This window comes from Harpegnathos saltator, unplaced genomic scaffold (assembly GCF_003227715.2).
Source record: "Harpegnathos saltator strain DR-91 unplaced genomic scaffold, Hsal_v8.6 scaffold171, whole genome shotgun sequence".
In the NCBI taxonomy this organism is placed as follows: Eukaryota; Metazoa; Arthropoda; class Insecta; order Hymenoptera; family Formicidae; genus Harpegnathos; species Harpegnathos saltator.
In genome coordinates, this window is record NW_020229952.1 from 605,990 (window position 1) to 627,604 (window position 21,615).

At 44.0% G+C, this 21,615-nt stretch overlaps 3 protein-coding genes across 8 annotated transcripts; 2 read left to right on the forward strand and 1 right to left on the reverse strand.

The window, feature by feature from the left end:
• Positions 1 to 249: 249 nt before the first annotated feature.
• Positions 250 to 8,372, reverse strand: Alh (coiled coil domain containing protein Alhambra). Of its 2 annotated transcripts, XM_011154803.3 has the most exons (14): positions 8,199 to 8,372; positions 8,020 to 8,099; positions 7,656 to 7,820; positions 7,322 to 7,519; positions 6,560 to 7,243; positions 6,151 to 6,482; positions 5,102 to 5,554; positions 4,851 to 5,034; positions 4,538 to 4,739; positions 4,091 to 4,243; positions 3,753 to 4,017; positions 3,537 to 3,665; positions 3,293 to 3,445; positions 250 to 1,905 (listed from the first exon to the last, which is right to left on the reverse strand). In XM_011154803.3, the coding sequence occupies exons 1-13, from the start codon at positions 8,305 to 8,307 to the stop codon at positions 3,295 to 3,297; spliced, it is 3,105 nt and encodes a 1,034-aa protein (XP_011153105.1). In that variant the 5' UTR covers positions 8,308 to 8,372; the 3' UTR covers positions 250 to 1,905; positions 3,293 to 3,294. The 2 variants fall into 2 exon arrangements, with proteins under 2 accessions (XP_011153105.1, XP_011153104.1); XM_011154802.3 differs by having other exon boundaries at positions 6,560 to 7,519.
• Positions 8,373 to 8,688: 316 nt separating this feature from the next.
• LOC105191420 (uncharacterized) lies at positions 8,689 to 17,145 on the forward strand. 3 transcript variants are annotated; one of them, XM_025297191.1, is made up of 4 exons: positions 8,689 to 8,872; positions 9,755 to 9,895; positions 15,685 to 15,973; positions 16,161 to 17,145. In XM_025297191.1, exons 3-4 carry the CDS (start codon positions 15,701 to 15,703, stop codon positions 16,644 to 16,646), a joined length of 759 nt encoding a protein of 252 aa, XP_025152976.1. In that variant the 5' UTR covers positions 8,689 to 8,872; positions 9,755 to 9,895; positions 15,685 to 15,700; the 3' UTR covers positions 16,647 to 17,145. The 3 variants fall into 3 exon arrangements, with proteins under 3 accessions (XP_025152976.1, XP_025152977.1, XP_011153106.1); XM_025297192.1 differs by lacking the exon at positions 9,755 to 9,895 and having other exon boundaries at positions 8,723 to 8,872; XM_011154804.3 differs by lacking the exons at positions 8,689 to 8,872; positions 9,755 to 9,895 and adding an exon at positions 11,617 to 11,693.
• A 397-nt stretch (positions 17,146 to 17,542) lies between these two features.
• Positions 17,543 to 21,177, forward strand: LOC105191422 (uncharacterized). Of its 3 annotated transcripts, none has more exons than XM_025297194.1 (4): positions 17,543 to 17,559; positions 18,060 to 18,336; positions 19,357 to 19,455; positions 20,276 to 21,177. In XM_025297194.1, exons 2-4 carry the CDS (start codon positions 18,076 to 18,078, stop codon positions 20,654 to 20,656), a joined length of 741 nt encoding a protein of 246 aa, XP_025152979.1. In that variant the 5' UTR covers positions 17,543 to 17,559; positions 18,060 to 18,075; the 3' UTR covers positions 20,657 to 21,177. The 3 variants fall into 3 exon arrangements, with proteins under 3 accessions (XP_025152979.1, XP_025152978.1, XP_011153109.1); XM_025297193.1 differs by lacking the exon at positions 17,543 to 17,559 and adding an exon at positions 17,660 to 17,739; XM_011154807.2 differs by lacking the exon at positions 17,543 to 17,559 and having other exon boundaries at positions 17,661 to 18,336.
• The last annotated feature ends 438 nt before the right edge of the window (positions 21,178 to 21,615 follow it).

A 21,615-nucleotide genomic window follows, 5' to 3' on the forward strand; every position in this document is an offset into this window, starting at 1 on the left:
AAGTTACTCTTCGTTATAGCATAGCTCTTGAGCGAAATATCTTATTTCCTTTATTAAGCCTTATCTTCTAAAATTTCCTACTGTATCATCTAGTACTTTTGATTTTGCGGCTTACACACAGCGTCGCGCTTGCTCTCCCTCCCTCCCTTTCTTTCCTTTTCTCACTCACTCACTCACTCACTCACTCTCTCTCTCTCTCTCTCTCTCTCTCTCTCTCTCTCTCTCTCTCTCTCTCTCTCTCTCTCTTTCTCTCTCTCTCTTTCTCCCTTTCTCTTTCTTCCTCAAACTGCATCGGTGTGGATAGAAAATTTAACGGCTGTTGTGTCATCGCGAGATGCGCAGCAAACGGATTAATTTCGATTTCGGATATACACAAGCATATACATCGTTCTTAAGCAACATAGTTCCGCCTTTATACGATCGTGCGTCCCTATACTTTAGACGATTACTCACGTATCGCGATCAATACATACACATATACATGTATAACATGTGCCGCAAGTATTCACAAGTTTTCTTGAAGTATTCACATAATCAAGATTTGTGCCGTGGTTCGATCTTGTCTTTTCCGAATGCCATTTCCTGACTCGCGTGACTCGACTCGGGAGGGTCCGAAAAGGATCCGAATTTCTCTTCGTCATGAAACAAAAGTCACCGCGTAAATTACAATGCGCATAACAGTGAGAGACAACTCGGTAACATTGCAATCGCTTCCGTTGACGTTTTGGTTTATTTATGAACGAATTGATAAGATTTATTCAATTAAATTGTTCCACTGATCACAAACACTCTAACGTACAAATTTTTTGCATATATGCAGAATCGTAGAGAGGTCTGAACTTGTCTTTCTCTCGCGTGTCCACGTGAGAATATTATTGGCCGCAAAATCATACGACGATCATGGCCGGAATATTGTGTCTCTGTTTATTTCCTGTCCAGATCAAACAATGGCACAATATCCTTGCATTCCTCGAGAAATCTATTCAGCGATGTCGATGAGATAAAAAAAACAAAAAAAAAGTATCGGTCGAGTCGACTAAAATTGGACTAAGATGAGCGATTCGAGATGAGGGCGATGGGGGAGATGGACAAAACGAAGTTAAAACGATCAATGCGTTCGCTAGAAACCGTCTCATTGCGATCAACCTACTTCACAGCTCTTGTTGGCGAAAGGCAGTGCTCGTCTTGTACATTTAGGTTATTCTCCGTTCTTTTTTTTCTTTATGTATAAGATTAGAGTAGAATATACATTAAATTAGCTTTGAAATAGGTTGCATTCAATATCATTGCTGTATAACAGTACACGCTGCGACAGTGGTCTCAACAGTGGTACGCTGAAGAAATAGGAAAGTCGTGCGAGTGATGCGGTCAGCGCCGTCGTTCGCCGCAGCTCCTCGCGAACTACTCGCGCACCAATTACGCGTCGAGATCGATCGTTAACGAATGATCCAGCCAGGTGTCATGGAACTGTCCGGGAAGACTTTCCGATCGGAATCGGTCCGTTTCTTTCTTAGAAAACGCAATAGAAAACACAGTAGGAAGTGGCTGAACGATTCCGATCGGAAACCTCTTTGGACGCGATTTCTCACAATACCCGCTCTCCGTTTCCTTTTCTTTTTCTCCTTCTCTCTCTTTCTCTCTCTCTCTCTCTCTCTCTCTCTCTCTCTCTCCCTTTCTTTCTTTTTTTCTTCTTCTTCTTCTTCTTCCGGTCATGTGTCTTTCGTACGCTTCGCTCTTTCAGGACAAAATTTTGCGCATCCCAAATTGTCGCGCACCACCAGAAATACACGCAGTTAACGTCGTCAGAATGTATACCTACTATTATTATTGCTATTTAGCGCGGTAGATTAACTTACGATCTAAGATTTGTACATCTGTGGATTTACTGTTCACATACGATGATGCCTACAAAGAGAGAAATAGAATGTTTCAGACACGCCTTGATTCGCGAATTGAGTGAAAGGGTCTTCGTTGAGGTGAATTTACGCTCGTGAGAATTACGTTTACGGCGGTGATGCAATTGTAAGTTTTAACGAGTGTTAAATGAAATTCATGAGACAAGTCCTCCTAACTGCTTCTTCGTCTAAAGTTACGGCTTCTTTCTTTACGACACTACGTGTTCTACAAGTTTAATTGAGCCTCCAGTTTCAATGTACATGTAACTCGCGAAATCGTATGCGCACAGGCAAGTACGATGAAGTGAAAACAATTGGATGATAAAAGAACGGTGATGAACGTTCGATAAGATGTATGCGCAGAATCGTAACACCTTTAGACGGGATCCGTGCGTTGAACTGTAATAATACTTGGACGTTGTTTCTCTCACATGATCCTCGCGTAGAAAACTTGCATTCGAGAAAGAAAGAGAGAGAGAGAGAGAGAGAGAGAGAGAGAGAGAGAGAGAGAGAGAGAGAGAGAGAGAGAAAGAGAGAGAGAGAGAGAGAGAGAGAGAGAGAAGTGTTCGTGCAGAATTTCTCTCTATCACGGACGTAGCCGACATTTCGCATAGTCGTCGCTAAACGTGCAATTAATGTTACCGAATTAACAGATTTACATAATTTCTTGCACCGGTGTAGAGTTCTGTATTCGATAGAGCGACAGAGTTAACGTTAAAGCGGACATAATTTGCAGCAGGCAATAACTGGAGATACTCGACATTTACTATTTACATTTGGTTTCCCATGCAAACTTTTCGGAAGATCAAATAAATTTTAGCGAATCGTACACATGAGAGAAAGAACCATTATTCACCGGGACCTTCTTTCACGTATCACTCGTCGGACATGTTGGGGTCACTGGTGGTCCACTCTAGCATTATTATAATTCAATGGATCCGTGATAAAAAAAAATACCGCCTGATAGATGCGCGCAGAATACATTAGCCTTGTATGCATCATTGACATACATGACAGTTTCATCGAGATTGTGTGAAAAGATATGAAGAATATATGCGTATATACATGTACGTGTACATACACACACATACATAATATGCATAAGTGTGTGTATATATATACGTATTCACGAATCGACAAATGTAAGTAAGTCTGTACATTGTAAACTGCAATCGACATCGTTAAAGAGATGCCACTGATCGAGTAAGAAAACGGCTACCGAGACAAACGTCGGCGTAGAAAATGTACATCAGTCAATGTCTTGCGAAGAAGCGCAGTTAGGTCTCTCTAATGCTCGCGATGGGATTGGAACGTTCCTGCGGAACGTTCTTCTGCGCGCGTGGCAGTGGTTCTCGTACGCGAACGTTAAGATTTACGATTGCCACATTTGTATCTACCTTCAGCTGGGTTTGCCCGACGGCCCGTGACTGGTCGGCGAAGGTCCGTGCGAATGGAGATTGTGAACGCTACCTACTTGATTGCTGGTGAGACTCTGCATAGTTGGCTGATACATCGGCGGCATGTAATTACTCGACGATTGCGCCGCAGACCTGGAGGAAAAGAGAAACACACAAACACACACGTGACATCGAGAACGAGGCAGAGAGCAAGAGAGTAAGGACGAAACGAGGAGATTCGAACCTTGGCACTCCGCGTAACGGATCCGGCGTGACGGATGAGTTTCGCACTATACCGGAAGTGTTAGCTGGAGCCGGAGATACTATGTTGCTCGGCTGACCTTGAAGGTACCCACCAGCGGCTGGACTGTGCCTGTTTATAAAATAATGGGGATGAAGAAACGAATGTCAACAGGCTTTACCAGTCGCGAATCCTGCGACAAAAGATGAACGTCGTTACCTTATTGTGGGACTCGGTTGCGGAGCGACAAGGGATCCCCGATGCTGATACTGCGACAAAGAAGCCGCCGCGGGTGGAGAAGGATCCGGTGGCAGACCGTTCTCTAGTGTTGTCGGATGACTGGCGGAACTTGAATGCGGCATGTACGTGTTGTTTACTCGCGCCTCGCGATTCACTCTTGGTACTGGAGCCGGCGCACCGGGTGGCACTTCCGGATGCGAGACGTTGGGGTGAGACGGATTCACCGTCGGGTGTATGTTGTTCACTGAACATAATATGAGACCGTATGCTGCAGCAAGTACAAAGCTGAGCGTCGCGAAGTAGTCGATTCAACTAACCTGGATGTGAACTTGGCTGAGTCGTCAATGGTATAGCGAGCCTAGCATTCACAGCCAATAAGTGGTCTCTCCTCTGCAGTAGATTATTTACATGTTCTTCTAGCCTAAGATTCTCAGCTCTCAACTGATGTAGGCAGGAAAGTAGCGACGCGACTGCAATTGATTTTGATAATACTTGCTAAGTTTATTCTAAGCAACATGACACGCTGTCGTTATTTTGTGTCAGAGGCAAAAGCAACATTGGGAAAACTGAATCCAGAAGAAACCAAAACGTAATATAAAACATGCAAATTTCCCGAGGATATTTGTCGACGATATATTTGAGCAGTTCCTTAAGATGTAACATATATATAAAAGAGAAAAAAAAAAGGGAAATGTAAGATGAATATTTCTTTCTGTTAAATTCATACGACTGTGTAAGCATGTGTTTCCTTGCCGTACACTCACTATCAAAATGCTGGGCTTGCTCCATTAAGAATTGACTGCCTTGTTCCCACTGCCGCTCGAGGAGCTGATCCAACGACTGCGGGATCGCACCACCACCTAGAGTGCCACTAGTATTAGCCATACCAGTGTTCGTGTTGTTGCCGCTCGTGGAGAACACCGAGGAGAACGAAGTAGGCGGCGCAACCGACTGACCCGACCGTATCTACTCGTAGGAGAAAGTATCGATTTGTTAATGATCCATAATGGGCTGCAATTAACGAAGTTTATATCGCCTTATAATCTCAAACGACGATCCTGCATCGACGATACGTACAGACGCGATCACTCGGCTGTGCAGCTGCGGTCCCACCAGATTCACATTGGAGTTGCTCGCTTCCGTGAAGATGGAATGAGCCTCGAGCTCTTGTGAGAGCGTATCCGACATTTTCTGCGCCATCGTCGAAGTGGGATTCAATTGATTGCCCAGCATGTGTGGTGCGCTCACTCCGTTTTGAAACCTGGAACCAGACGATCAAGTTGAGCCTGCAGCGTTCGAGAAGGTTCTCGACGTTCCGCGAGTCTTACAATTTCACGTTGTTCTCCTCTTTCAACGCGGTATTGGCGAGAGTGGTGGGCGTAGTCGACGCGGACGGCATAGACATGGTAGTGGTGTTCAGTTTCCTCTTTCGTCTTCCCGGGCCGCTACTGCTCATACTTTCCGAACCAGGACTGCTGGGCGGCGATTCCTTGACAGTAGCGGCTCCGATAGTGCTTGTGAGGCTTGTTCCGACGCCACTAAAGTGCCCGCTACCTGACGTAGGGCCTTGTATTATCGACGGCACCGGGGCTATTGTGATTGCTGGCGGAGGAGTCTGATGATTGTTTCTGCCGCCTCTTTTGGACGTTGTCATAACCGTGGCACTGGGTACAGATGTGACGACGGACGATGCAGTGGTTTGCGATTGCTGAATCGACGCTTGGTTGCTTGAGCCGCGCTTCGGCTTGCGAGCCTTCTCCTGCTTGTCTGACGACTGAGATCTAGTAAGAACCATTACGCTTCAAATAATTATCCTGTTATAATGCAATCTAAAAATTGGTCGCTTTTTCCTTTCAGTACACGATCACGATTCGTAGCTGCGCGATCGACTTACGAGAAACAATAATCGAGTGAAAAAGTTACTGTAGGTAAATTTGTTTACCTATTCTGTCCGCCATTTTGAACATAGTTCGCGCGACACACTTCGAGTTAGAGCACGTGACCTTAACGTGGTCAAAGTGTCTGTATTTTTAACACAATATATTCGCTATTATCATGCATTATTGTAACACGTTTTTATACGCTATTCTACAATACAAATGAAAAAAAAAAAAAAAAAAAAAAAGAAAAATTAAAAATGTCACATGACACACATTATAATTGCATGATGTACCATATAACATGATTACACTTGAGATACGTATTTGTGCAAACAAAATAAATGTTTGTACAAACAAAACATCAAGTTCAAGTCCAGCTCTATTATGAGACATACTAGTTATCTTTAAAAACATTCTTCGTTTCACCTTCAAAACAAGGAAAAAAAAGAAAACAATATTGATCGTTATCGATTATTGTATCAGTAAGCGAGACTCACCGAGACCGTTTCACTGGCATTTCCTCCATGGGAAATCTCTCGGTACACGCCATCGCGCTGGATCGCGGCTCGGTATTGGCGGCTGTGGTGATTATACTCTGCTGCAGCTGTTGATACAGAGTGGGTGCGCTCGTCACCACGCTCTGGACTGTATTGGGAAGTGAGGTGGCAGTCAACGGCACGGAGACAACTATACTATTTGACGAAGTAGTGGGCGATTGGGTAAGAACTGACGATTGGGTCTGCGTCATCGCCATTATCACAGGTGTAGTGCTTGCCTCCGTGGCGATTGGTGTGCTTGAAGACGATTGAATCGGGCTTTCGACCTTTACCTGCATAATCGAGAGGTTAGATTACACGAAAAAAATATATAAAAATGAACAAACGTATATACGTGCGAGAAGCTGACTTTTTTCATTTTTTCCGGTTCTATTGTAGTACTCAGGCTAGTGGCCTCGATGATTGTCGGCTGTATGTTATTGCTAGGGACTGTCTGCTGCATCACAGAGCTAACGGCGACCACGACCGACCCGCTGGCTTCCGAGCTCGCAGACTGATTCGAGTTGTCGTTTCCTATGACGGTCGGTGTGCGCGCTCCGGTCTTCCTCTTTTTGCTAGTGTGACTCGACGTCTTGCCGGAAGTCGAAGAGTTGGACTTGGTCTGACCGATGTTCTTGTGCGCAGTGTTGGAATTGCCGGGGCCTGTCTTCATCGCGGAAACGGTAGTTGCTGCCACCGCCGCCGCCGCGACCGTGATAGCGGCGCCGTCGTGTCCGAACACGCTCTCCGACTGTGTGACGATGGTCTCGACGAAGTTGGAGGTCGTGAACTTGCTGGAACTCGTGGAATTATCTTTGGGCGTATTGCGACCGCTGCCACTCTTGTCGTCCGCGACGCCGTTTATCTCTAAACTGGGACTAGCATTCGATTTACTTTTGGAATTCGTCGTGGACTTGGAGCTCGAGCTCTTCCGCTTGCCGCCCGACGTTTTAATCGGCGTTTCCGCTTCCTTCTCCGGCGACGAGTCCGACGAGCCGTTGTCGGCGGGTATCGGCTTGTAAGGCGGTATCGTTTTCACATTACCGCCTTTTTTCTGCAACCCAGACGAGCGTGTTATGCAGTAACCACTCTTCAGAGAGAGCGACGCTGAAGTAATTATCAAATCACCAACCAATTTCGAATAATGATGTTGGCAATATCCGCAATATTTTACATTGTCAAGATAATTGCCAGCTTCCTCGCAGAGCAAGCCTAGAGCCTGTGCGCATGTGACATGAAACTGCTGCCTGCAGCCCGTTTTGTTACATTGCATGCATGCTCCTACGTTTGCTCGGTTGCCTCTTCCTTGTTCCTCGCAGATGTAACATGACTAAAATTATTTTAATTATTACAACATCGCGTAGAACATAATTCTAGTGAATGAGATTCTAATACAAATGTACAATGATACAATACAGCATGATTTGTTTCAGAATTAAGACTATGCTAATAGGTGGAATATTTACCTTGGTAAACCTCTCTTGAGGGATAAGCTGCAATATAATTGGTTCCATTGTAGTCACGTTACCGAATCGAACTTCTGGAATATATAGAGCGCATACAACATGCGCCCATCCAGTTTGGTCTGTCCTTTTAAGGGCTCCATCCCGACTTGGACATAATTCGCATCGCTATGCAAATCATATTCAATAAAGTATACATCCCAAGATAAACATTTGGATAATGTTATCGTGTAGTTAATATTGTCATACAGTTAATAAACTATTATTTTTTTGCTTTTAAATAAATATCTAATGATAACAAATGCTCTCGATATATCATAAAGAGAAAATAATAAAGTGAGTACAAAAAGGGATATATTCTACTTACCACACGTGCACTACGTTCCTGCGACTCACATTTCCTGCAATACCATGGTCCCGTTGGTACAGTAACAATGCCATAACACGCTGTAAAAAAGAACATTATTTATATTGTCCACGCTGAATTAGCAACAGACTCCGTTACTCTGGGCGGTCATGTAACATCATGAAAAATGAGTAAAATACCTTGGTGAACGGCAACAGTACAGCCCTGTCCATCACAATACACCAGTGGATTCTCGGTCCAACCCCTCTCGTCAGAACACACACAGCACCCTCCGAGCATCTCCTTCATGCTGTGCCCCAAGCAATTCGGAAGACGAGACTAGCATGAGGAGCTAGGCGAATCGCGTGCTTCGACGTAGCGCGAGCTGGCTCGCTGCGGCGCGTGATCGCATCCTGGCGACGACGACGACGCAGCGTCCTGCAACGGCACGGCGTTCTCGGTGGGGGCCCGCGCCGTAGCCGTAGCCGCCGCCACCACCACCACCACCACCACCGCTATCAGTATCACCGCGTGTGGTGTGTTTGCAGCAGCTCTCGTGGCTCGATGCGACTCGGCGACAATACGGATACAGCACGCGTCGTCACGTGCGCGACAGCGCGCTCGTCGTGCGTTGTGCAGCGGCCTCTCTCGCGCGAGCCTGCCTCAGGTCGCGGAAATTGCACGCTGCCGTTGCGAGCGGAGAGAACAGAGAGAGAGAGAACGAGCGCGCGCGCGTTTTAGCGCGGAAGGGCTCAAAAGAGCACACCGCACTGGGTCGTCGCCCTTGGCGAACGTACACGTGCGCGGCTGGCGGTGAACACGAGGGCACACACGTGCGAACGCACGCACCAGCTCCAGAACGTGACTTCGGACGGTTTGTTATTTACGACGGCGCTCTATTTGTTTCGCTGTTCGGCCATCTTATTTTGGTTGTCGCGCGCGACCCGCGCATGCGCAGCGCGGTCACGCGCGATAGAAAGGCATATTCAGATGTTGCGCGACGGAAGTTCCAGCAAGTAGCGTGACGGCAGCGATCGCTAATGAAACTTCTCCCTAGACGCGCAAAAGTAAAGAGTGCGAAATTTCGTCAACTCGACGATTCTTGGTTGTTCCGCAAGAGGCGGCGGCGAAGGAAATCTGTTGGTCTGTTTTCTTCCCTTTTATGCGAATCTTCAGCACCAATTCTTTTCTCCTCTTTGTTACAATCATACGACGTATCGTATACCGGTTCCTTTGTAGGTTCTTTTCAAGTTTCGAAAATGTACACTAGTTTCTTGAGAAAGAACAGATTTTCACGTAACACGTGAAAATGTTCACATTTCCGCTTCTAGGGAAAACAATTATATAATCGTCAAATTGGGCAATCATCAGCTCCGATTTGCCATATCCAGAGACGTTTAATTGTAGCGTTAAACGAGACTTACATAAAGTTAGTGCAAATTATTAATTTTTTCATGTAAGAATTAATAATTTATCGCGTCTAACTTACTACGAACCTAAACGGGACAAAATGCTCTCCATTTACGCGACTTCGTTTCATTGGTCCGCATTGATCTATCATCTCGAGATGATGCGCAGCCAATGCAACGACTCTCATGAAAATAGGCACCAACGACATGACTTCGATATTAGCATACGATGATCCTAGAGAAAGTCCCTGATTCGAAATTGATACTTTCAAAGATTATGACTCCCCTTGATTGTGACTCCCCTTGATAATTGCGCGCCAATAAAAGTTGAGATACTGCCTCTGCAGATTAAATTGCAATGTGAGAGCATTCTTCATCGAGCTAGCTGTTAGTGCGCTCGATTATCATTAGCGAAGAGACGACACTTGTCTGCGCGCCTATCAGCTCAGAAATTTCCTTCGCGATTCCTCCGAGCGAAGACCATCTCGGTAAGTAATTCAAAATTCATTACGTTTATGAGGTAGATCGTAACACGTAATAAATGATGCACGTGATATTTGTTTTCATATAAATATCCAGAAGGTATCTGTTACATTGTCTCTTTTTTGTATCTTCCAAATTTTTTTTTTTTACATTAGTTCCTTTGGAAATGATATTATTGAGAATCAAGGATAACCTAAATGGTCACATATTAAACAAGTTATTGTACCTTCTGGGGCTGCGTTCCGATATTCACTGCCAGCACTGAAATTCTATAGTATACGTGACACAAACTATGTACCCAGACAGCACCGGACATCCAACGGATGTATGCTTCACATCCAATTTATGTCCGTATGTCCGATTTATGTCCGTCGACATAAATTGGACGTAACAAGGATGTCCTTATTGGACATCGGACCTGTAGGACGTCCGATGTACGTCCATCGGACTTCCTATGTTCGAAGTTGTGACAAACGTACGTCCTACGGACGTCTTTTGTAAAAAGAATGGACATATAACGGACGTCCAATGGACATCCAATGTGCTGTCTGGGTATTTCCAGTACTAGCAGTGAATTTCGGAACGCAGCCTGGATATTTATATGAAAAAATCATGTGCATAATTTATTTACCAGTGACGTTGTTCTCAACACTGCAACGCATTCACGTTAGTTTCGTAATGCAACTACAGTTTCTCGCTCGAGTTGAAATCCAAGCTTCTACAACCGAACATACCTTTTATAATCCGTCCTTCATACGACTTCGATTACGCGGATGCTTGATTCATAACGACCTAACCGAGTCACGAAATGTTTTACAAAAGCTGAATCAAATCTACAGATTTGTATTTTCCGCTTCGTGTAGATACTTTGTCCTGTGTGAGTCGCAAGAATATTTACGGAAACCAAAATTCGATTTTCCTGAGATTCTCATTCCCGATGCTTAGGGGATATCCTAAAAAAGAAAAAAAAGAAAGAGAGATCAGTACAATCGCTTCAATTATTTCAGTTAATTACTGCGTTTGTGTAAGTTTGATAAATTAATGCAGAATTGCGCGCGTATATGGACGATGAATTATCTCGTCGCGTTTTATGGAATAAGAAATTTTTCAAAAGTCAACGCGCAAATCATTGTGAATATATTCAGTCTCACGGAAGTTTTGTAAGTTGCTGGAAAATTTCAGCCCAATTAACATACATCGTTTCTGATTATATATGTTTCTCATGATTATTTATGCAAAAACGTTGTTCCAAGAAGAGGCGAGACTTTGTCAGCTTGATACAATGAAAAATTGCAATTTTCATAGCAATTCATTATGCACACATTGATATATTCGTTTTTTTGTGTTTTATTTTATGCTATTCTGTTTGCTTGCTTTTATCGCGCTTAGGATTAGTCTCGTTTAAGACATTAATATGCCGCGCAATACTTTTTACAATTTCAACTGTATTATTGTAGTATAATTGTATCATAATATAATAGAGATAATCTCTGCGGAACAGTATTGAATGATGATTGGACTCGATGTTTACGAGCAGTAGCGTAATGAATGATGTTGACGTAACACAAGATGGAGATAAAATCATGAAACAAGAAACTAGCGATTCGTAAACACGTTTCTGTGTCGTTTAGCATTAGTTACGTTATCAAAGAGAGAGATATATATTATATAATATATTATTGAGAAATGGACTTTATTGAGAGGTATATAGCGCACTATCGTTCCAACGACTTTATCGCGAATAGCTTACTTCGGATTACAGTGTGTGATCGACAGTCACCGAGTTAAGATCATAATTATGAGGTTCGTTACATTTTTATATAATACTTAACTCTTAGAACTTAGTCTTCTTTTAAGCTCTCGAGAAAATAATCTTTTGTCTTCCTTACGTTCTCACATATGAACAGAAAATATTTTGAGAGAAATACATTTTTCAAATATTTGCTACGATATAAACAATTAGAGCACGAGGAGTCATTTTAATGATATCGTATACGTTTTTAACGATCTCATTAAGATTATATTATGCTCTAATTGCTTACATCATAATAAATTCCTGAAAGGTTTAAGAAACGAGATTTTATCGCGAATTTTAGATGCATAATGTAGTTTTAAAATGTAATTTTCAGGATAAAGGATAGGATTCATTTTAAAGGATAAGTTGCGGGATATCTTAAACAATTTAAATAATAATATTTTTATATTAATCATCAACATTATATAAGTCTCTTCGGGCGGCTGTATATATTTAATTTTACCAAATCTTGAATAAGTATTTCGATCGAATCTTGATCGAAAAATCAAAGTATCTTCATTCTACGCATAAAAATATTAAGATTAAATTTATATACAGGGTCATCGAAAAGTATCGGACCTCCCTAATATCTTCAGTTAGAATGCATTTTGGAGAAAATGTCCAATAACAAAGTTATATGGTTTCAAGCGGGGAATAAGGTGATAACCTTGACCATGCCCTTCAAGGTCGTTTCAAAGTCAACCTTATTTTTTTTAATGGAACATTTTATTGCATATTCTTATAGCTTATCTTGAGAGCTTTCCAAAACACTATAATAAAACATTTTTTCATTAAGTACTTTTTGAGTTGTAAAGGTTTGAAGTTAACAATTTGTTAAATAGTGTGTGATTTCGAGCAGTTAAGACAAGAGTGATGTGTGATTCCGACCAGTTAAGGCAAAAGTGGTGTGTGATTCCGACCAGTTAAGGCAAGAGTGGTGTGTGATTCCGACCAGTTAAGACAAGAGTGGTGTGTGATTCCGGCCAGTTAAGGCAAGAGTAGTGTGTGATTCCGACCAATTAAGGCAAGAGTGGTGTGTGATTCCGTTTATAACAGATTGGCACATTGCCAGGCTGTTGAAGGGCAACAATTTGAACATTTGTTGTGAATTGTTTGGTACAATGAATATTTTGCCCAATATTTAAACTGACCAATTGGAGTGAAATTCGCCTTAACTGGTCAGAATCACACACCACTCTTGCCTTAACTGGCCGGAATCACACACCACTCTTGCCTTAGCTGGTCGGAATCATACACCACTCTTGCCTTAACTGGCCGGAATCACACACCACTTAACAAATTGTTAACTTCAAACCTTTATAACTCAAAAAGTACTTAATGAAAAAATGTTTCATTATAGTGTTTTGGAAAGCTCTCAAGATAAGCTATAAGAATATGTAATAAAATGTTAGGAGTTCCATTTAAAAAAATAAGATTGACCTTGAAATGACCTTGAAGAACATGGTCAAGGTCAAAGTCAAGGTCATCATCTTACTTCCCGCTTGAAACCACACAACTTTACACTGTTGGACATTTTCTTCAAAATGCATTTTAACTAAAGATATTAGGGAGATCCGATACTTTTCGATGACCCTGTATATACCATATATATATACAGGGTGATCCGAAATTCTCGCATTCGAAGTACAGGACATGATACTTTATGCTAACATAAGCAACTTTTTCCTTTAGCAAAATTGCGTTCGACAAGTACTTTTTGTAGAAGAACGTGTTAAAGTTAACGAATAATTGCTCTTGCCTATGTGGCGCTCAAGGCCGGCGCGCGCGCCTCACTTGTCCTAATGTACCTAATCAGTGACTAATATTAATAAGTAATGCCTTTTAAGGCATATAATTATAATTTACAATCTTAAATAATAAGAATCAACTATGAAGCGGAATTTTGACCTTCTTCCATATTGTACTGCTTAAATAATGAAAAGTTAATAAAATAAGTACTGCCTTTATTTCTTACGTAATAAATGAATAAAAAATTGTCCGAGTGCGCAATATCATCTGAAAATAAAAACAAATGTAAATAGCAATATGTTTTGCGGATTGTGAAATCCCGGTATTGTTTATAGTTGATTCTTATTATTTAAAATTGTCTTAAGTACAATCTTAAGATGTCGTCAATTAATCACAACAGAGCCGTATGAGCGTCTTAAAAGATATTACTTATGAATACTAGAATACTCACTGACTAGATACACGCGAGTGAGGCGTGTGAGCCAGCTTTGAGCGCTACATACGTAGATACGAGGGTAGCCCCAGAAGTACCTGACCTGACGTATAGATAGCGGTTGTTGTTTGAAAAGAATGACTATGGTAGAAAGTACTAACCTTATAAAGCTTAAGTTTGAAGTTTGACGACGCTACGTTGCTTAGTATTTGTTTGGCAGCCATCAATAGTGAACGCTCTCAGTGAATTTGTAAACATGGAAACATTGGTTATCGTTATGTGATACAATACTTTCATTTGAAAGGCCTCAGTCCAACTAACATCAAAGCGGAGCTAGATTCTACTCTGGGGGAGCCTGCTCCTTCGTTTACAACAGTAAAATATTGGGTGGCAGAGTTTAAACGAGGCCGTACGAGCTGCCAAGACGAATATTGCAGTGGTCGACCAAATGAGGTGACCACGCCAGAAATGGTGAAGAAAATCCACAAAATGATATTGGATGACCGTCGACTGAAAGTGCGCGAGTTAGCAGACATGGTAGGCACTTCAAAAAGTGCTGTACTTCGCATATTGACTGAAAATTTGGACATGAGACAGCTGTGCGCAAGATGGGTGCCGCGATTGGAACAAAAACAGCGTCGTGAGGATGTTTCAATCGAGTGTTTGGCGAAGTTTCGCAGCAATAAAGCCGATTCATAACCATGGATGAAACATGGGTCTATCACTTCACACCTGAGACGAAGGAACAGTCAAAACAATGGACCAAGGTGGCTTGATGGCTATTTTGAGGAGCTCGACGATTCCCACTATAAACAGGGTATCGAAGCTATTGAACATCGCTGGGAAAAGTGTACTGAGCTAAAAGGAGACTATGTAGAGAAATAAAGATATTTTTTCCCAAATTTTTTGTGTTTTCTTTGTTCAGGTCAGGTACTTCTGGGACTACCCTCGTAAGAGCACTTATTCGTTAACTTTAACACGTTTTTCTGCAAAAACTACTTGTCGGACGCAATTTTGCTGAAGGAAAAAGTTGTTTATTTTAACATAAACTATCATGTTCTGTACTCCGAATGCGGGAATTTCGGATCACTCTGTATATATTAAAGAGAGAAATAGAATTACTTTTACAAAATATTTAGTTTTTAAATTAGAATATACGCCAAGTAGAACTTGAAATATCTAGTAGAGTATTTATTGTTTTCGTTAAAAATTTATCTTACTATGTTTTACTTTTCGTAGATTGACGAAGAGGATATATTTATACAAAGACAAACACATGGTATATTAAGAAAACATTTTTTCACGCTTCCGTGTGTATTATACACACGAGTGTTATATAAGTGCTCGATTTATATACTGATAGCGCTCCTATTTACCACGTTGTGTGGGAGTAAGGTTAGATTAAAATAATCAGCGGCAGATGTAGCGGAAGTATAGAGTCATAAGAAGCTTAGCTTCTCCTTGCTCCTTGCTCAAGATGGTGGTGCGGGCTGATGAGCCTCATTCTTCATGAGGTGCTTCTGTCATGCGAGACACCGCGGATCTAGACCAGTTAAGGTCGAAAAACCATTCCCTGTTCCGAGCTGTGTCGTGCCGTAATTAATGAGTAATTATTGCACCGGAGTAGACGACGTCAGTCGCCTCTTACCTAAGTGTAGGGACGACTGTAACTCTTCTTCTGTCGCCTGTGATCATGCTTCGCGAACACCTTTATGAAAAAACTCCCAACCTATTTGTCACACATAAATTACAACAATGACTTCCTGAGATGGTCACGATGATTATAGCAAAGAGGATCACGTATCTTTCGCTTGCAGCAACACGCGCACGAGAATGTCCCCTCATCGGCCATGGGGCTCCACGGAGAACGGTCAAATAGAGTTCGAGTCCTTGACCACCGAGACCCTGGAGGGTGCCCTCGACGTGATAAGGAAGTGCTTCGTCGTCAGGGAAAGCACGTGCATAGGTGTGGACTTACTTTCTGAGCCAGGAGCGGCCGAGGAGATTGTGGAACTTTGCAGGGACAGCGCCAGGGATGGCGTTACCGCTATAGCCGTCGATATAAGCACCAGGAAAGTTGTTGGCGTTGCCTTCAACAAGATCCAAGTGAGTAAACGATCATTATATTTGTCCGGTTGACAGAACCGATTCAGTCAGTTTTTGTATCCAGCAAACGTAATAATAATTCTAGATGATGTAGCTGTGTTCGTGTTGGTCACAGTGTCATATGCATAATTATATGTTTAATGAGAGGTTGGTCTCGTTATGAATTCTGATCAATATGATTGTCCAGGTATGCACCGCTGGCAAGGGTTACTTCGAGAAATTCAGCGAGAACTGCAAGTGCGAGTCATCGAAGGCCTTCATGGACTATATGATAAACGTGGACGGCAGGTTGAATATTTTCAAGAACTACAACACCAATTGCGTCCTCGAGCTCATGAGCTTAGCCGTGCTGCCCGAGTATGGGCAACGGCATATAGGTGAATTGCTGGTCTCGACCGTGCTGCAGATCGGCACTGAGCTGAAGCGGGGCAACGACGTGAGAGTGCCGGTCATGGTACGCGGCAGCAACGAGGTGACCAACGCCAACATGGTGCCCACGTTGGTCTGCTGCATCTTGACTTCAAAGTACTCGCAGTCTATCACCGTTAAACTCGGCTTCAAGGAGTTGCTGAGAGTTTCCTTCGAAGAGTTCGAGTTCAAGGGGAAGAAGTTCAGCGATAGAATCACGACAATACACAAAGATGGCACCTTGATGGCCAAGATACTTAAGTAGATGTAGATCGTCGCGCAATCGAATAATCGCACAATCGAAATGATTTTGACACGGTATGATTTCGCTGAAACAGTAAACTTTGCTACAGGTTTGGTTAGACTAGAAATTCTTAGGTTTAGAGCTTTACTACCTTGTGCTCTTACCGACAACTTTCGTCTTTCGCGAGAATACCTTTGACCGAGTACATTCTGTTTGTTTAATACAGCACGCGCGCTCGCCAGAACATTGTAATGGGCCAACGAGCGACAAGTAGACCGGTGACAGCTAAATGCACAACTTGACGTCGTTGTTCCACTTGAGCTTTGATATCCTAGATTGCGATGTGGCTTTTTGCGGATGCGTACGTAACGCACTGCGTGCGGACTGCGTTACAACGGAATTTGATAATGCATTGATATCGTCAATATTAGACATCGCGTCAGTGCCGGAAATTTGAGATAATACACGCGAGAAATATTCCACGAAACACTGCAATCAAATGCGGATGTGTATGTGTGGGAACAATGATTCTACACTTGCACGGATATTATATTATATTGTATTATCGTTACTCGGTGATACGCTTTGCGGAATTATGCGGTGTTGGATGTAGACACGACGACAGACAGGACGTCGATCGTTTGTCAAAGTTGAATAAAAATAAAAAGAGTGCTGGTATTTCAGCGACTGTGTGAATTTCGCGGCTCCACTCGCGCTTATCCCCGAGAATCTCTCCAAGACACCCGTCGGCGTGAATTCTCGCGGCGGAGCTCGCCGAGATACCACAAGACAAGACTGCAAATCCGTCCGCGAATTTGCACCACGTATGAGAGCCGAGAGGACGGTCTCTCTCGCGAAATAGCGCGTACCGCGTACGTGACTTATCAAGCATCGCGTCGCTTTGGTGCGACTGGCGTTCTTCGGCAATCAAACGGTTACGTGTACAATGAGGACGGCTGCAATCGCGATGCAATTTTTGCGTGTCCCGGCAATTCCGCGCGTATAAAGATAGCGTGGGCGCAACCTGCGCGCCGAGATATCGCTCGTGAATCGACTCGACGAGAGAGAGAGAGCGCGCGCGCGATACACTTCGCGATACGGACGGTGCATCCAAGTGAGCCTCCGTCTCATCCGCGCGCTCGTCGGGCTTCCGCGAAGCGGGGTGCAAAACGTCGATTGCGAAAAACGAAGAAAGAAGCCGCAGTCGCTCGCGATCAAGCTGACCGGGACACGCGCTCGAGCGTGTGCGCGGCCGAGCGAATTCGCCCCCGGGAACCCCGGGAGCCCCGGGAGTCACGACTTGGCTCGCATCCGCCGTTCTCGACGGCACGCGGCGGCATTACGAGAAAGCCGGGACGCGATGCGCAAGACGCCGCGAGCGTAAACTTGTGCGTGTGTATCGATCAGCTATAGCAATTGCAGCCTTTCTTTCAGACGGCCCGGACTCGCTATGCCCGTCTGCCTCGGCAACGACCCCACCGGCGCCATCGAGTACAGGATCCTCAGTAAGGACCGGCTCGAGGAGGCGCTCGCCGTGCAGCAGCTGTCGATGCACCACGAGTGCATCGCGATCGGCATGGGCATGTACGAGGTGCCCGGTGCGGCCGAGGAGATGAAGCTCGTGTTCAGGGAGGTCGCCAAGGACGGCTGCACGGTGATCGCGGTCGATCGATCGGACCGTGTGGTCGCGGTGGCGTTCAACAAGTTGTGCGCAAGTATAGTGCTGCGTCCCCGGAAATCGGCGGAAACCGGCGCCGCGCGCGCTCTCGCTCGGCAGCTGCTTCGCGCGCTCGGGATCGGGACGGCGACGCACGTTGTTGTTATCGAGCTGTCGATGGTTCTCCGTTCGCGATAGCGCGTGCTATTCTTTTGCACGGATGTTTTATCTTCGACGTAGACCGGCGAAGCTATCGCCGCGCGATTCATATCGCATTTTTCGCGCGTCCGTCGACGCGCTTTTTCGATTCGCTTCTTTTTTTGTATCTACAAGTGGGCTGTATCTGTCCGTTTCGCGAGCAATCGCGATTTTCGGCGCTGCTCGTCCGTTTTATTACGGACGTCGTATCGCTTTCGAGCAAGGGATTATCGTACTACGAGGGCAGTCTGAAAAGTTCTCGGCCTAACGATGGAAGAAAATTGATTTTGCCGCGAAATATGTCTTATTTTTCAATATAATCTCCTGAAACTTCAATACATTTGTTCCAACGTCTTTCCATTAATTCAATACCATCGTTAAAGTGTGATTCCGGAAGGTTCTTTTCGCTCTGGTGTACAGCGGTGGATTCAAGTTTCATCAACAGTTATGAAACGACGCTTGAAATCCATTTTCCGTTTTGCTTAAAACGATTAAAATGTGCCAAACACACGCTTGAGAAATACGCATTCGAATGCGTTTTTGGTCAATTGTTAGCAAATGCGGCACCCATCTTGCACAAAGCTTTTTCAACTGGTGCTATCACTCGAATGTCGACTTGACAGATCGAATAAAATTTTACATGGGTTTATATCAGGGATCAGCCACTTTCCAATACAATTGTAGTTTGACAGTTTCTAATGCCATGTATGTGTCAGGTCGAGAACTTTTCAGACTGCTTACGTATTATCGTTTATTTGCCGTTGCTTTGTAACGTTGTCGCACGTATTGTCGAATGAACGCGACGCGGCCGGGTTTAACGGAACGTCACACTCGCCGATTGTTATTTCACGCACGATTTCACGCGTGTGTTTCCAGGCGCCTCCTAAGCCGGGAGAGACGGATCCCTTCGAGGCTTTCGTAAAGAACAACGTCGAGCATCGGCCGTGCCGGGATCTTATTGATTTTCTGGGTGACGTGAGTTCGTTACTTGAACCGCTGCAATCAACGGCCTTAATAGAAGCGCTCTAGTTTACCTTGCAATGTTGAAAATCCCTCGCAAACAACGATAAATTTCGTCGCTATCACGAGCTACACGCGCGCGTTATAAATTAATCTCCGCGAGTCTTTCCCGTAGACTCGCGTTTGTAGGGCATCGCGTTCGCGTATCGTGTAAAATGTGACTTTCCGTATATCGCAGGCCCTTACACTTCATATTACCCTATCGATTTATTTCTCGCCGTGGTTTTACCACGATATTATTTGCATTCATCAAGTGTCTTGACGACCTGGAGGAGATTGGAAAAATTTTCAGTTCCGCGATTCCACGCGGAGCTGAAAATTAAAAATTCTTACACTGAGAGAAAAAAATATTTAAAAATCACAAAAATATCTCTTTTCAAGCACCGTTTACAACACGTATTTATTAATAAAACCTAAACAAATAAAGTCTAAAAAAAGAGTAAATTTAAACCCTCTTATTTATGAAGAGTAAACAATTGCTTTTCCATGAAGAAAATTACAGCTTCGAGGAAATGTATATTTTTTCATTTGACGAAAACGTTTTACCAAGAAAAAGATAAGTATATTTGCCGGAGTAGATAAGTTGTTAATAACTGGAGATAGATCTTTTATTTCTTAAATGTTTGTTCTCTCAGCGTAGAACGTGCCGAAAGCGGATGCAGGTTGGATAATCGCGTTATAAATTGACTCATAGTCGTCCAATTAGAAGGCAACTTTTACGGTAAACGTCAACAGTCTTATCGCTTACCAAGAATCGTGCAACTCCCGTTATCAGGTGGAGTCGCGCGTGGACATCTTCCAGAAGTACAACGCGCGCGGCGCGATGGAAATTTTCTACATGGGCACGGATCCGCGATATCGAGGCCGCGGGATCGGCGGACAGATCGCGGACATGAGCATCGAGCTCGCGCGGGGATTGCGCGCGAGGAAGCTGAAGCAGATTTGCATCGGCAGCGAGATCACCAACAAGCACTTGCGACCGGAGGTGGTTTTCGCCGCTGTCGCGTCCACGTACAGCCAGCGTATCACGGAGAAGCTGAACTTCGAGATCCTGTATGAGGCGCGTTACGAGGATTACGTGCGCGGCGGCAAGAGAATGTCGGACAGGATAGGCCAGGAGAACCAGACGGTCAAGTTGGTCGCCCGCAAGCTTTGAAACGATGTCCGAATCTTACGTACGGAGAATCACATTCGGCGATGTTGCAAAATTACCTCTTTTATTGTTCCGAGAAAGAAGCGGCTCAATACCTCCGTGCCGTGCGTGAGGTTAATTTTTTTTGCATAGTATATAATATTATACAATATTATATGATAAATGGTACATCATATTGTTTGTGTCAGATATTGTATAAAAAGAATATATGATGTAATTACCGGCCATAACAGGAAAGAAGCGAGCATTAATTGATCTGATGCTAGTCTGTCTTAAAGCGACGTAGTTACAAACAAGGAATACATTAGAGGGAGAGAGAGAGAGAGAAAGAGAAAGAGACGGGAGGGTGAACACAAGTTAAAGATTTTTTGTACAAGTATATATATATATATATTAATATATTTAATATATCATTGCCACGACCGCGGAAACGCTCACGACGGTGATGCGTGGAGACGGCGTCACGATTTTGAGCGAAACTGCACCCCCGCTCCCAAGTGTATCATCCCTTGCACAAAATTATGCAACGTCGGGCATTCGCGTCCTTCTCTCGGCTGGCTCCAGGACGATCGAGACATCGGGCGATAATTCGCGACATCTCGACTTCGTTCGTAACTTACCGCGCGATCACGCCTAAAGGTACTTCAACAAAGCCACTGAAGACGATATATAATGTAACAGTCATTACGAACAATTATAATGTATAGCTCTTCCGCGGTTCTGCGCGGATATTGACGTGTTCACGACAGCACGGCGACGGAATCAGCGTGCGGGAATGACTCCTTTGCTGAGTTTTCCTCTCGCTTTTGTTAAGTCTATTGCTTACGATACTCATCTCCCGACGAACTATCGACAATATGCTACGATCGGGCGCGGCGCGGAACGCACGCGGAAGAGCCGCGACCGGGCGATTCGGCGCGCTGTTCTACTTTAATTACGGGAAGACACCCAGTGTGTGTATA